Raw genomic sequence first — 16,821 nt, 5'->3', positions numbered from 1 at the left:
GAAAATTATCCCCTTTGGTGAACTCTGCTGACATACTCTCTCAGATATTCCCAGATAAGCTATCAACTGGATTTTCGAAATAGAGGGAATATGATATATGGAAAGATCTTAGATGAGGACAAGGCACCTCGCCCCCCCCCCCCCCCCGGTAGGAGAGGAAATTGAACAATGAATACATGTTTTAATTTGAATGAACAAACTCTATGAAGTTTTTCGAAAAAAAAAATAAACTTAAAGGTCAAGTCCACCCCAGAAAATTGTTGATTTGAATCGATAGAGAAAAATCAAACAAACATAACGCTGAAAATGTCATCAAAATCAGATGTAAAATAAGAAAGTTATGACATTTTTAAGTTTTGCGTATTTTTCACAAAACAGTTAAATGTACAACTCAGCGATATGCAAATGAGAGTCGATGATGTCCATCACTCACTATTTCTTGTGTTTTTTATTGTTTGAATAATACAATATTTCAATTTTTACAAATTTAACAATAAGGACCAACTTATCTTAACCATTAACTGTTCAAATAATGGTAATTCAACATGTTCAGGAGAAATAAAACTTTGTTTCACTTGACAAGGAGGAGAAAATTAGAATATTTCATATAATAAAATACAAAAGAAATAGTGAGTGGGTGACGTCATCAGTCTGCCAATTTGCATACTGACCAGGATGTGCATATAACTGTTTTGTGAAATTAAGCGAAACTTTAAAATGTCATAACTTTCTTATTTTACATCCGATTCTGATGAAATTGTCAGTGTTTTGCTTGTTGGATTTTTCTACTTCTTTCAAATAAACTTTTTGTTGGGGCGGACTTGTCCTTTAATTTGTACCGTTTGCTGACCCATTAGAAGGATGTCATTGTAGAAAGTTGTAATGTGGTAAGTTTGCTGCTGTATTAAGAAGTTTGTGATAATGTTAAAGGCACACACTAAGGAGAGATTATCGTGTTTTATATCCTTTTAGTGCAAATTTGGACAGTGGAGAGCGATGCACATTCCTGAGTTTTGCTAATACTGCTGCATAGAAGAGAGTAAATGTATGTAGTCTCTTCCATATCAAGAATTAAACTCTGATATTATTTTTTTAAAGATGTTTACAACGCATATCATTACACACGTGTACAGAGTGTAGCAGAGAAAAGAAGATTATGTATTTGTGATTATTTGTTAGTTATAATACCTGTCGTTTTAATATGTGGAGCCAAGTTTTTATGCACAGTTTTATTCTTCTTTTCAAACGAAGTGACCAAAAAAATCCTTCAGTGATCCAGATAATTTGGCAGCAATTTGTGAAATATATTTTCATGACTACCCCATCCCTAAAAACAAACCAAATGTGGCCCATTTCATGAAATGTTGATATGATCCCTTGCTCGAATGAAAACTACCATGAAAACAGTGAACCTTCTGATTCCTGATTCGCTAGTTCAATAAAAGTTGATATTTCATCAAGAGTTGCTGTCATATTAAATCTTTATGAATTGTAGCTCGCATCAGCTTTTCACTATTGTTTATTGCCACCGGAAAAACTTGGTTTTCCAAATTGAATTTTGTTTGTGTTTATTTTCCAAAGCTTAAGCATGATTCTTTTTTTAGATTTTACTTTGCGAGAAAGTGAAGTATGGACAAACAGCAAGGTGGTGTCTTTTTTTTTTTTGGGGGGGGGGTTATGGGCAGGGACAAATCTAGGATGGAGGTGGGCAGGGGCTTAGGCCCCACTTTTTTTCCCCCCAGAACGCATGTATAAACATGTAAAAAATTACCATTTGATTGTGATTTTTTTTTGCATGGACAGCCCCTCCCATTTTCAAAAAATGTTCTGCGGCGCCTGTGGGGGTGGGCACCCCCCCCCAAAAAAAAAAGATAAGCTGCCTCCCCCCAACAACAAGAAAATCAGATGAATAATCCAACCCCATCTGCCCCTGGTCATTGGATCTGGGAACCTCCTCCCATGTTAAAACTACGCGCTATTGACGAACTATATATAGTATGACAAAATAGTCTCCATAAGGTTTTTTTTGCATGTAATGTGAGTGTGTGGGTGTGGGTTCTAGTGTGGGTGTGGTTGAATATGTAGAATAATTTGTTTTATTGTATTCGCCTAGTATATATGAAATTATGTCTGCACTACAAAAGATCACCTCGCCTATGCCAGGTATGTTGGGCGTTACAAAAGCACCAACATTTCCCTATCATGAAAAGATGAATAATAAGCCCGACTACCATGACGACCCATACAGCCAGGCATGGGGGGGGGGGGGGGGTACCCCTGATTCAATTGGCCATATCTCTAATTCAAATATGAATTAGACTCTAATTTTTTGTATACACATTGTACATGTGTCCAGGTACCAGAAAACATTAAAAAACCTAAATCCAAAATTTCACCTATAATACCCATTTTCCCAGGATGGCTCACATTTTAAATCAACTTGTTACGATGGACTTTGCACTTAAAAGCCAAACCAACCTGTTTCTTGGCTTGGTCGATGTCTACCCTGGCCTGCTTCTCAGCTCTCTGAGATTCCAAGAATTTCTTCTTCATCTCTTCCTTCTCATCAGAAAACCTCTGCTTTGTCTATATTATCAGAGTCAGGAGAAAAAAATACAGAAGAAAAGGATGATAAGATTAATTATTTTATTCATTAAAATTCACCTTGCTTACGTATCTGTGTTGGATGTTTTTTTTGGGGGGGTTTCTTATTTTTCTTCATTCATTCTTCATTTTGCGTAATATCTACTTGGCTGGACACCAATTAATCTATATGGTTAAATTGAATATTCATGAAAAAAAAAATTATTTGAAAAAGTAAAGAATAAGAGGAAGGTGAAGTGGAAATTAGACAACCGAGACATTAGACCAAATGAGAATTAGACTTAAGTGGTCTTTAGACCCAAGTTAAGTGTAGACCAAACAACAATTAGACCAAATAGGTTTAGCCCATGTGGGATTACAATTATAATATCAAAGAAGTAGACCAAAAGCTGCAGACTCAGTGATTATAAATCATTTCGATAGCCCCCCCCCCCAGAAAAAAAAAAAATAATAATAATGAAACTTCATGATTATGTATAAATGGATATTAAACTGACCTTTGTTTCTTCTTCATTCTGAGCTGTTAACTTGTCGATTTCTTCCTTCTGTTCAGCGACCTGTTTTGTGAGTGCCTCGACCTTGCTCTCGGCGCCTTTCAATTTCTAAATATATATATATAATCAAACAAACATTGCACAAAGTTCACCAACATTCATATTTGTAAATATATTCAATTGTCTCTTTATCATAATTTCAATTAGATGGATTCTAAATGACTTCTCACCTCAAGTGTCAAGTATCACACTCTAATGATCTAACTGAATTGTTGTTATAAGGGGTGTATTTCATGAAGCAAATAATGAGTGATTTCCAATGACTAATTTGCTCTTAGCCAATTAGATGTAAGGATTTTGGTAGCTTATAACAATAATCAGAGATTTGTTTCAAGATATGCTCCCCAGAATCCAATGACATCATCAAGCAAGTGAAACTTAATTTCATCAACAGACAGTGGTGCTAGGAAGTCAGTGAACCCCACCACAAAATGCACTCCTTCATGCTGAGTGCTAAATGTAGACAACACTACATGTTCGGCAAGCCAAGAGAAACAAACTTCATTGAATGTGATATTTTATCACCTGACTTCACAATTGAGTATCTACATGGCATAACTTGAACACTTAATATGTTCATTTTCTGGTGGGGTTCACTAACTGTTTAGCACCACTGTAGCACATGTGACCACCTCGCTGACTAGCTTTGACCCAGAGTCCGCCAAAGTGTTGTTACATAGTTTGAGAAAGCAGATCTAAAGCTTCAAAATCTTAGTGTATACATTTAGAAGTTAGAACATCAAAATTGATCAACTAAAACTTATATAAAAACTTGATTGAATGAAGAAAAATTATGGGGTATATATCTATTCATCATCTTAATCATTATCATTATTATCATATATAGGGCAATTCCATAGAATAATCAACCTTTTTGTACGTCCGACTCCCATTTTTCTCAAGTTTTACTTCACTTCATAAACTGACCAAGTCATGGTCATTTGAGAGCATTACAGACTTTCAAAAGAACCAGAAATCAGAGACAGAAAATTTCATGAAGATCCCACATATAGGGGGTCAGACGTACATATTTTATGGAATTGCCCCTTAATTAAAAATTAATGCTGCAGTCACACTACGAAACTGACTTCAAACTTATCAATGATATGCCACCTGAAATAACATACAGCTCTGACCAGACTGGAGTTGGTTTTGTTGGTGTGACTGGGCACAAACACATGAACAACTGAGAGATGGAAAACAAAGTGATGATCTAAGTACTTTTTCTTTCACTAGATGATGATAGATGAGGCAAAGGACGCGATCAACACTACAAGCTTTACTATTTCTCTACATAAAGTTTAGAAGAATTAACCAAATGTTGGATAAAAAGAGGGCATGCATGTATGTTGGGTAAAATATTGAGTGAAAGACATTGATAAATTTTCAGTGAACACCACATAAAATGTACACAACATTTTTTTTTTAAACCAAACTAACACATTTTCTTTTTTTATGAATCAACCTACTATTATGTTATGAACTACTATAAGGGTTTTTTTTTTCAGAGTATACTCATGTGTACATCATGATGCAAGCAGTTTTCTTTTACAAGGATATGATATGAAAGAAAAAAGGAATTATTTAAATTTATACAACTCTACAGAACAAGAAGGAAAGACTACATAAAAACAAATATGACACACAAAACTAATCCAAAATTCCAACCATTATGGTGCATAAATGATACGCACAATCTATTAACTTGCTTGAACTGAGTCTCTAAAATAATTAACATGCACATTTGCATGGCTATACATGGCTTACATGCAAGTACAAAATTTACTCATTGTCAGAGTGATTGTTTTAAATCATCATTACTAGTATAGTACAGATGTACACAAATAAATCTCTCAATATTGAAATTTGTTTTAAAAACAAAACTTAATTCATTTCTTAGGAGTTAAAATATGTTGTTCATAAATTCTTTTATTTCACCGTCATTCTTAGAAACTTGAGCTCAGATGCTCACGTACAGAATATTTGCAAAACTTTTCTTGATAATCCAAATGAAGAAGACTTTTTTTTTTAGAAATTCAACTGATCAATAATAACTGTGCTGCTTAAACAAAACTGAGTAAAATAATAGGCCTCTTCCATGCAAACTTTTTGGTGGGCAAAATAAATTACACAATAAAAACTTTTGACATGTGATATAGCACAGGCTTGATGAACATCTATACAAACAAAGCACATATTGTTCTCCTTTTCTACCATGCACTTAATTCAAACAAAACAACAATAGACATGCAAAACGTCATGCCACATTAATTTACAAGTGCTTGATGTCTGCGGACTACCAAATGGTTTTGTTTACCATCCGTCTATTGTTCTGAATTTACTCAGCTTCTCCTCAAACAAAGCAAGGGCTTAGACTTAATTCCTAACAACCTAACTGACAACAGCTATACCAGATCCTTTTCTACTTAAAGTATGTGAAATAAATGCAGCTGATAGTCTATTTGTGTGATTCAATGAGATATAAAAGTATAAAAACAATTGCAAAATACCTTTATGAAGCAGGAAGTAGAGTTTCATTCAAATACAAAAATTTTTAAATCCTACTCAATGAATTTTGTTTAAGTTGCAATATTTTTTAACTTCAAAAATATTTGGGACTCTTGTACATGTATGGTAGGTAAACTGAAAATATTAACTTAAAAAATGTAAATATGTGAATATGCACTTAAAAATGTGAATATGTACATACATGTATGTGTAATATGGAAATATGTTGTTTTTTTTAAGGTAAATTCGTAGCTAAGTAATATTTTCTTGTAAATACTCATTATGATCATGAACATTTGCAAATATGCAAATACATGTGCATCAATAGGCATGATTTGATTATAACTCAAATATCATGAAAGTTTGATACATGAGAAGTGAAATTGAGACATCAATGTAAGCTTACAAAAAGAATAGCATACTTGAATTTACTAATGAAATGTACATGTGCTTGCAACTGTGAGACCTTTTTACTATGCTTTTTTCAGTCAAATTAACTTACAGTCTTTAAGCTGAAGTACTCAGTGTCTCGCGCAAACAGTGATTTCTGATATGACTCTAACGCAGCCTCAAGCTCAAGCTGAGACTACATTCCGTTCACGCAATGATAGACAGAAAGAAGAAACACAAGATGAATAATGAAAGGAGAAGACAGATGTATGATTAAAAACAGAGCACAGAGAATTGTTACAAGGATTGAAATTTAGTCTTAAAAACAAGTACATATTCAGAAGCTGACAATGAGTTCCTTTTTCAAAATAATCAAATATTTTAGTAATTCTTATTAAGAATAAATACATTAATCCTTAATTTTTATTACAGACTAATAAATCATAGAAACACAGAGAATGGCTACATGGATTAAAATTAGAGTGAAAACAAGATTTATTTCACAAACAAGTGGAATGCCTCTGGCGGTCTCACCTGCATCACACGATTCAATATAGCAGCAGTGCTGACTTTGAAAACTACTATAACTTGCACAAGATGTTCAGTGATACTTGGTTACTCTTATGTCCATGTTTTTATAAACTAGACCAATACACTTACAGAGATATGATGGTAATTCAACAAATACCCCCAACATGGCCAAAGTTCATTGACCTTACATGACCTTTGACCTTGAACATGTGACCTAAAACTCGCACAGGATGTTCAGTGATACTTGGTTACTCTTATGTCCAAGTTTTATGAACTAGACCAATATACTTTCAAAGTTATGATGGTAATTCAACAAATACCCCCAATTTGGCCAAAGTTCATTGACCCTAAATGACCTTTGACCTTAATCATGTGACCTGAAACTTGCACAGGACGTTCAGTGATACTTGATTACTATTATGTCCAAGTTTCATGAATCAGATCCATAAACATTCAAAGTTATGATGGTAATTCAACAGATACCCCCAATACGGCCAAAGTTCATTGACCCTAAATAACCTTTGACCTTGGTCATGTGACGTGAAACTCATGCAGGATGTTTAGTGATACTTGATTAACCTTATGTCCAAGTTTCATGAACTAGGTCCATATATTTTCTAAGTTATGATGACATTTCAAAAACTTAACCTTAGGTTAAGATTTTGATGTTGATTCCCCAACATGGTCTAAGTTTATTGACCCTAAATGACCTTTGACCTTAGTCATGTGACATGAAACTCAGGCAGGATGTTCAGTAATACTTGATTAACCTTATGGCCAAGTTTCATGAACAAGGTCCATATACTTTCTAAGTTATGCTGTCATTTCAAAAACTTAACCTTCGGTTAAGATTTGGTGTTGACGCCGCCGCTGCCGTCGGAAAAGCGGTGCCTATCGTCTCACTCTGCTATGCAGGTGAGACAAAAAGCATAAGGACCTTCCTCACACAATACTTTCTTCAAAACTTTAGGAGTTGATTGAAAAGTATGTTGGCTCAAATTCCTACAGAACGCCCAAAATGAGATGCATTTATTCAGGGATTTTTTTTTCTCAACGGTGCAAAATTACAGATAATGTTTAAAACTTATGTAAGGGGGAGGACCAATGCAACAGGGCTGATTGCAATGCAATTTTCTTTTTCATTTTAGATTGAAATTGCAGAAGCCTCTCTGCCCATCCAAATTATGCAGACTAAACCTTATTATCAGAAAACAATTCAAAAATTTGATTTGAGTATGAAAGTAAAATTTGGGTTAGGATAGAGAAAAGAATCAAAAGATTTAAATTAAAGAGTGCCCTTACATGCTTGAGAGTGACCACCTCCTTGTTCCTTGCAGCCAGCTCCTCCTCATGCTTCTTGGTCTCCCTCATGCGGGAGAACTTGGCGGCCAGGGCGGAGAGCGCCACCTCCTTCTCCCTCAGCTCCTTCTTCAAGAGCTCCACCTCCCCCCTCATCCTGGAGATGCTGCCCTCCTTGGTGGTGAGATCCCGCTGGAGCTTGGTCATCAGGGCGGAGCTGGTGCCCTTCTCCTTGCGGAGCTTCTCCACCTCCTGCCGGAGGGAGACCAGCTCCCTCTCCCGCTGGTGGAGCAGGGAGCGCAGGTGGGCGATGTTCTCCATGGGGTCGGAGCTCTCCATCCTCATCTTGGACATCTGTAATAGATATGAAAATGAAAATCGTTGTAATGATAATGGTAAGATGAAACCGGGCATGGTGGCTCAGTGGTAGAGCGCCCGCCTCATGAACGGAAGGTCGTGGGTTCGATCCATGGCCGAGTCATATCAAAGACTTATAAAAATGGGACCTTCTGCCTTCTTGCTAGGTGGTCAGCATTTAGATTGGAGAAGGGTAATAATAACATATTATGTTATGCAGGGCCCGCTGGTAGAGCAGTTTTCCAACTGAAGTGGCTACCCTGGGTAAATAAAACATTATTATTATTATTATTAGTTCTAGGGATGATAACAAGGATGAGGATGATGACGGTGATGATGACGACGATGATGATGATGATGATTATGATATTGATCATTATGGCAGCAGTGGCGATTATGAGGATAATAATTTCCATGATTTCAATGATTATGATGATAATGACTAGTGGAGGTGATGAGGATGATGATTTTGATAACTGTGATGACGATAATGAAGATGATGATAATGATGATGGTAATGATGGTGATGATGATGATGATGATGATGACGATGATGACGATGATAACGATGATAATGAAGCTGATGATGATGATGTTCATTACATAACACAGACAGATGCTATAATAGATATCTTCTTAAACTAAGAAGAACTGACAAGAATGCCATGTGGAATTCTTTCAAGTTATACTCTCACAGAAATATGATGAGGTTTCACAATTTATTTTAAAAGCATATTTTCCTTTATTCAATGAGAAGAGACATAGTTACCACAAACATTAAAACTTGCACTTAAATAAAAAATAAAAAAACTTTTATCAAACAACTACATGCCCGTTATCGAAGACCTACTAACCTTTTCCTTTAGTGCGTTGACCTCAAGCTGTTTGAGATTGACATCTTTCTCCAGTTCTTTGAGTTTCTTCTGGACCGTTGTATCCATTGAGGGTGCCTTCTGCTGCTGGGCTTGGTGAACCTGCATGGCCAATGATTCTATATCTGACCGCAGCTGACCAATGACTCCATCCTTCCGCTGGGATTCAGCCTCAAAGACGGCCAGGCGGTTAATCTCATCACCCATCCTGAGAAGTCTCTGATCCTATGAAATACACACATAGAAGAATAATAATAAAGTGTAAGGTATAAAGTAGAGTTAGGCATTAAGTGTTTGCTGTAAGGTGTAAAAAATCAAGTCATGTGTAAAGTTATTATTGTAACGAGTTGTAGGTGTAATAAGTGTAAGGTATACTGTATATTGTGAAGGTTGTAGAGTGTAGAGTTAAATGTACACTAACAATCGTAAAGTAAATAATGTCAAGTGTAAAGTAAATATCAAGTGTAAAATGTAATATATTAAGTGTAGAGACTTGGGACAATATGCTCATCTTTGATACAAGATCCCACTCCAAATTTTCATGCTACATCAGAAGCTACAACAGTTATTATGAAGGTCAGATGAAGTACAGTGAATGGCAGGCTCAATTTTCTTGAATCATGAATAAAAAAGGATTTTCCCCTCAAATCAAGATGAATTTGCGTTCCTGGACTACAAATCTGCATGTTGCACATTGTCCTATGCTATGAATTTGATTTGTCTGAACTGACCTTTTCATGTGCAGCTAGCATGTCATTGACCGGTGAGCCTCTGGCGTTGGGGCTACCATTGACCTGTGGGGCAGATGATACACCTCTAGCTCCGCTTGAACTAACCCATCCTCCTGTCACAGCTGGAGAAATCACATAGAAGACAATAAAGCAACATGGAAAACCAATCATCATTCACTCAGGCTGCATGATATGCTAATGGTGATAATACTAATTGATACGATTGATAATGTGCCAAATCTACTTGGTATAGTGCTCAATGCATAATGAAAGAAAGAAAAACTATGCAGCAAAAAATACATAGGACAAGACTCAAGGGCAATTGAGAATAGGGAGTGGCAAATAGGCACGTCTTCAGGTAACATTTATTAAAATGTACTGACAAAAGTGCAGTCTTGTATAACCAAAGGGAGGTCGTTCGCAAGAGAAGCCCATAGCCCAGGCATTTGTAGATTTGGGAATAACAAGAAAACTAAAGTTTGACAGGAGAGTATTTTTGAATGAGAATGATATTGAAATACAGTGAAACCTGTAAAGGCCACCTAAGGGAGACAAGAAAAGTAGCCTTTTTTGTTGTGCCAGATCATCTAAGTGGAACGGCTATGATGATAAACACTTATCGATATTGTGATGGTAGCACAAATATTTCTCAAGATGAAAGTATCATATCTTGTTGAAATGTGAGTTTCTCTAAAATGTCCTGCATACTTCTAACTCCAAATTTATTTTTTATATTCTAAAGCACAAACTCAAGAGAAAATAAATATTTGCAGATATCATTGAGTGGCTGGGTTTGTTCCTAAATTGCACAAAATATATCGATTTAATGTGTTGATCTTGCAAAGACTCACCTCTTCTTGGTGGAAGGGGGCTGTTGGTAGGGCTCTGGCTGGTGATATGCACCCCGCCCCCAGTTCCTGGTCCACTTCCGCTCCCCCTCCTCGTACCCGCACTCGACGGCCTGGCTCTAGGGGGTCTCGGTATCACCCCACCTCCACTTACACCTGTAGGCGGTGTCCCCCATGCTGATGGGGGTGGGGCAGCGGATGAGCCCCCTCCCAAGGAAGGGAGGGTGGACTGCTGATGTTGGTTGTAAGTGGCGTCGCCCCCGGCCTGGTTATTGAGGTATGGGAGCTGGGCGGGGGAGTAGTCAGTAATGGGGGCAGTCTCTTGCATCATCTTCATAGGGGCACTGGCCACGCCCCTATTACCGACAGGTGGATATGAAACCTAAAGATGTAAATGAATAATATGTATGTTACCTTTCATTTCAATCTTGAAAAAAAATTCACAATATTAACTTCAATAAAGAGTTCACCACACATAGTATTTCGAAGGGGAAAGTGGAGGTCAAATGAATTTGATGTAAATCATTCTTATTTTAATAGATAAAATCATGCACATTCTGAAATAGGCAACTGCATTATTATATGAACAGGAAAATGAATTAAAAACTGAATAAGTAACAGCTGCTTAACTTGAAATAGGTGGTATTTGATGCCTTGGTATTCTGATCTCATAGGCATTAATGAAAATCATCTATTTCAAAGATAATCAAGTACATGTTTATGAATCATAATCATAGACAAGGGATTAGTGCATATGATGTATAATTTTGTTTATGAAGTTAACGTCGTAAAATTATTACCTGATCATCTTCCACCTCAAGTTCATGTCGAAACCCTGAGTAGCCGAACCTTATGCTGTCCCCAGGTGCTAACCTCACTGCAGCATTCTGAACACGACAGTCATTCACATAGGTTCCATGGGCAGTGTTTAAGTCTTGGATCACAAAACAGTTTTCGGCATCGCTGTACTCAATCACGGCATGCTGTAATTCTATCGATGTTAGCTATGATTGGAAAGAAAATGGTTTAATTTGTTCCACTTAAAAATAAAGAGAACTTTTAAGTGCAATGTAGATGCAGAGAAGTCATAGATGATTTTAATTGAATGGTACACACCTTAAAACCATAATGACAACAGCTATAAAAAAATCAACTAAACAAAACCATATAGTGTCAATTTTTTTTCAAGGAATAAACCTAATAATAATATACAGCATTTATGAGGCACCGTTTATCTACTTTGCCTATTCAAAGGTGCACTATATATTACACCGGCTGTAAGCTCCTTGGCAGATAATTGAAAGATAAACATGATAATATTAAAAATGCAAAGGTAAATATTTCTTTTCACACTGATGCATTTTAACCTAAAACAAATCAAACATTATATTGATAAAAAAGTTCATAAGTAACTGGAATCTACTTAGTTCAAACATTATCACAATACATCTATTTCATTGAAATAAATATTCATGTTACAGATTATTTCTTTTTCAGGAATATAGGCCTACTTCATGTCTCGCTACATGCCTCATTGTTACAAAACAATAAATTAAATGTCTAATATGGAATGCATCTTACACCTATTAAGAAGGAAAGGAAAAATGAGATAAAACTAAAATAACAAAAACGCTCAACATGTCATTAGCTTTAAGATAACTATTCTTACCTGGATGTTTAAGTCACAGTTCTCTCGTCCGACCAAAGTGGTGCTTGGTGACAACTGGAAGAGTCCCTCAGGACTCCTCAGGAAGCCTTTCACCATGTCTTGTAAGTTCAGAAATGGATGATAGCAGAGGTCTAGTTGACAACAGACTTTATAGTTTGCATCGTTACGAAAATTGGTCTTTCAAGTGAGCCTGGAACACAAATGAAAAGTTGCCAAGAATGACAAAATATCACCCCTATTTACTTCCAGAACTGCCCATGTCTGATTTCTTTGAGGATAAATTTACAATTAAAATGGGAGGAATGTGGTGTGGAAGGGAATGGGATACCATTTAATCCTTTGAGTCTGTATTTGTTCATTTCCAAAATTAAGTTTTGAAGTGAACACCTGAAAGTACCAGTAGCATGCACATGGTGTGAAAGCCTCGAAATTAAGCCATACATTTTTCATTGCTCTGAATAAATTTGTTTTCTGTTTTAAAGAATGTTTAATAGCTAATGAAGGAGTATGAGTCAAGAAATTTATTGTCAAATCAAAAATTAATAAGTGGTTTTGGTTTCAAGGATAATTGGTGTTCTTTAAAAACCCTATATATCCTGGAACTCATCATGGTCTGTCTGTGTCAGAAAAAAAAGTCCTTAATGTAAGTCCCTCTGATCCATTCATACAAATGCATGTAAATCATGATTTTATTTCCAAATTGTAGCCTATACATGTATAAATAATTAAGATTTCACCAAGTCATTATACAAACATGTACATCAATATGACAAATTTTCTGAATTTTCCTTTAATGTCACAGTCAGGAATAGATTAGGACTCATATTTCTGATATTTCATCATCACATGTCATCATTTTGCACACGGTCGAATATCTCTTTATCTAATATCTTGAAAAACTGATATCATCAACAGAAAAAGCGACCCAAAAATTACTCATTAATTCATTATGGTAATTTACTTGACGGTCAGGTCTCAAATTGTGAAAATATTGGCAAAACATCGGCGAATTTTGTTACCTTTTGCATCCGCTCCGAGAAAATCCCATCTTCTCGACAAGCATCAAGAAATCATCAGTTTGCAAGCTCAGAGGTCTCCAAATAAGTAAGTAAAATGTGATACCCACCAAATTTATGGGATTTGAACCTCCATCTGATAAAATTATCTTACCTTTGACTGCTTGATTTCTTTTCTAAAGCTCTGCAAAATGATCATGCGCAAATTAAGGTCACACTTTTTCATGACACTTTTTCAGCCGAGCGCGCACTTGTCGATCGCCATGGAATTTTAAGATCGCAATATGAGCGAAACCTTTGACCTACTTTATAATTCGTTAACATGAATTTGACTTAAGTTTAAGATCTTGCCATCCGTCTGGTATTTATAATTTTGATTAATTTTGTGTGAACTGTGAGAAATTGTTGATTGAAAATCAACTTCATGATAATTTTCAAAATGTGCGCATATGGTCACCCAAAATTGTAAAGCTGAATCGTCATGAAATAAACACAATTAACGCCTTTTTAAGGCTTAGGCTTTACATCAACACTAGTCGACTTATGCATTCAAGTCTCAAAGTTGGAGTCATGACATGACACTTTTTGTCTACTCTTTTCACCACTTCCATTTTTCATAGACATAGTCACTCACACTGTCTCTAACTATGCTTAGACAGCTGGCAGCCGTCTGTTTCGAGGAGTTTTTTAAAAATTTTATATTTTTTAAATTTCTCCTCGTACACAGACGGCTCGCTATCATGCAGCCACCATTAGGGGACTTACAATGCAAAATCCCCCCGTCGGGGCTCTTCAATTTTTGTCTTTAATGAATCAAACTTATGAAAATTAACGCGACCGAAATGCAAATTATAATTCAGTGGAACAAAAACAGTGGCTTACCTCGGCTGTCGCGCAACTTCACTGCCCTGTTTTATCCGAACTTGATACACATAAACATATGGCCATTAGTCCCCTGTACAGATCGCGCTAGAACTTCAATCTGTATTTGGTGAGTGAAGCAAACGGAGTTCAGCTGAACAACCAACATGACATAGACCGAAGCTTTTGGTCTAAACTATGCTATGCCTAACTTAATATTAACTATGGCCTAGGCTATGGGCCTGGCATAGCCAATTTATTGGCTAATGCAAGTATTTTACAATTCACGATATTCATCAGCCGATTGATTTTTTTTTTTTAATTGGCACTGCTAATATTGTCGCCCGATCTTATACGCGTCTTTTAACTAGGCTACGAACAAAGAAGGAAAATGGCGATCATCGGTGAGTATCTGCTCATCTTCTTACATAATTTCTCGTAATATTTCTAATATTTATCGTTTTTAAGTATAAATAAATGTACGTAATGGGGGGATTTGAACTTGTTGTCCATGTACATAAGTGTGTGGCTAGCAAGTTAAACAAATCAAGTATTTTGGAGCAACATTGCTTTCTCCAAAAACTCTCCTTCGTGTGGCCCAATCATGCCAATGCCTTCCCGTGCCAGGCGTCATTTAACCATATTCACCGGACTAGGGTGATTTATGGTCTAAATATTTCTCCAAATGAATTGTGGAAACAGAAAGTATACAATTACCACGATTATATGGATGAAGGTCTAACGAGTGGCAGTTTCCTGACATCTGGGCACAGACTGGAACCTCAAAAAAACGAAAAGTTCTCTCCTTCTACCCCCGTTTCGATCGGCCATTTTTGTTAAAAATCGTAACAAAATGGCCGATCGAGACTGGGGTAGAGGAGAGAACTTTTCGTTTTTTTGAGGTTCCAGTCTGTGCCCAGATGTCAGGAAACTGCCACTCGTTAGACCTTCAATTTCATCCATATAATCGTGGTAATTGTATACTTTCTGTTTTCACAATTCATTTGGAGAAATATTTAGACCATAAATCACCCTAGTCCGCTGAATATGGTCAAATACACGGTAAGCTTCTGGGCTCCCGCCCGCGCGCTCTCTGGGTTAGGCGTCATTGGGAGTAAGCCTACGTAGTAAATAATTTTTACTCCCCAGACGCCTCCAGGCTAGCCTGGGCTGGCAGTCAAATGAATGTCATGACAATTGACATGATGAACAATTAAGTATGATTCAAGTATTTAGACTTTAAATCTAACTTAACTACTGTTGAACATCATTACAATAAATAGCACGTCTCATTCCCTTCCACGTCATAACTACACAGCACAAATAGCAAGATTTACATGTCATGATGTGATCAGCTACACTCTACAGACTACAGTACAGCTGCAGCTTGTCCTCGCAGCTGTTGCCGCAGCGTACACAGCAAAGCGTACATGTACTATGTAGGCATTCTGTGGGCGGCTATCTCCGGGCAGTTGACCCTGCCTCTGCGGTCAGAAACCAGCGGTTGACGCTAATTTTCAGGCCTTCGATTCTTCACAATAACGTGCATGAATTTACGATTCTGATGGTATTTTCTAAACTTAAACCAAATACTCACGGAAATATGGATCTATTAATGAGTCCTGATGAGTATATTCCTGAAAAATCGAGTGTTCCAAGATTTTCTTCGTTCACTTCACTTGTTCCATTATTTGATTAATCGATACCACGGAACATAACAACGCGATTTTGTACAGCTTGTATGTGCGTTTCTAAGGGGAGAGAGCGAGAGAGATCGAGAGATAGCGAGAAAGAATTATCATAATTGATTGATAGTGCTCTATCGCCCTCTACGTCAAGACAATTGAGATTAATATAGGTCCATGTTCTGAATAACTGAATAAAGTGGGCAAAATTGCCCAACTTTTAACCAACACTTGGTAGCATTTAATCCACACACCAGGCCACAATCAGGGCCCTGGAAAAGACTTTTTGTTTTACTGGGGGTGCTGCCGATGTAAATTTGAAAACCCCCCAAAAAAGGTTTATTCCAAAATGGAGATCCGATTGGTTCCGAGAAATTTGAAAAACAAAAAAGGGGGGTTCACTACATTTTCCATTTTTACACATATTGCAGAATACCTGGGGGTGCTAATTTTGTTGGTGCTTCACTAAGCATCCCGGCCAGCACCCCCGCTTCCCAGTGCCATGGCCACATCTATATTGTTTCACTTAGATTCCAGCTGATAATAGGCTGTAGACTTGATGAGCTACTTAAATTTGGACAGTAACACACGATCATGATCCATCATAAATTTAATACGTACATTTTTTTATTGAAACGATCAGCAAATTATAACATTTACAATTAATTGGTGAAAATTGTATACACAATCAAAACTTTATAAGAAAAAATATATGAACTAAATGAGTCGCATAGAAAAAAACGCGTGACTTTTAATAATTACTCCTGTAAATAAGGGAGGATCATTTGATATTGACAATTATAGACCAATTTCGGTGCTTCCAGTCCTGTCCAAAATACTAGAGAGAGCAATACATGATCAATTGTATAAGTACTTAAATGTTAATGATCTACTTG

The 16,821-nt window shown here is 36.6% G+C and overlaps 1 protein-coding gene across 1 annotated transcript in view; it reads right to left on the bottom strand.

Moving 5' to 3' along the window:
- LOC129275970 (forkhead-associated domain-containing protein 1-like) overlaps nucleotides 1-16,056 on the bottom strand; it is a 38,977-nt gene extending 22,921 nt beyond the window's left edge. The window contains exons 1-9 of the mRNA XM_064109647.1: nucleotides 15,838-16,056; nucleotides 12,364-12,553; nucleotides 11,495-11,698; nucleotides 10,698-11,076; nucleotides 9,847-9,968; nucleotides 9,098-9,340; nucleotides 7,890-8,240; nucleotides 3,102-3,206; nucleotides 2,479-2,586 (exon numbers count right to left, since the gene is read on the bottom strand). Of these exons, the coding sequence (XP_063965717.1) occupies nucleotides 2,479-2,586; nucleotides 3,102-3,206; nucleotides 7,890-8,240; nucleotides 9,098-9,340; nucleotides 9,847-9,968; nucleotides 10,698-11,076; nucleotides 11,495-11,698; nucleotides 12,364-12,459 (1,608 nt within the window). The 5' untranslated portion in view covers nucleotides 12,460-12,553; nucleotides 15,838-16,056. The remainder of the gene's footprint in view (nucleotides 1-2,478; nucleotides 2,587-3,101; nucleotides 3,207-7,889; nucleotides 8,241-9,097; nucleotides 9,341-9,846; nucleotides 9,969-10,697; nucleotides 11,077-11,494; nucleotides 11,699-12,363; nucleotides 12,554-15,837) is intronic.
- Nucleotides 16,057-16,821: the final 765 nt, after the last annotated feature.

The sequence above is a fragment of the Lytechinus pictus genome, chromosome 14 (genome assembly GCF_037042905.1).
Source record: "Lytechinus pictus isolate F3 Inbred chromosome 14, Lp3.0, whole genome shotgun sequence".
NCBI lineage: Eukaryota > Metazoa > Echinodermata > Echinoidea > Temnopleuroida > Toxopneustidae > Lytechinus > Lytechinus pictus.
This window is presented reverse-complemented; position numbering and strand designations above follow the sequence as displayed.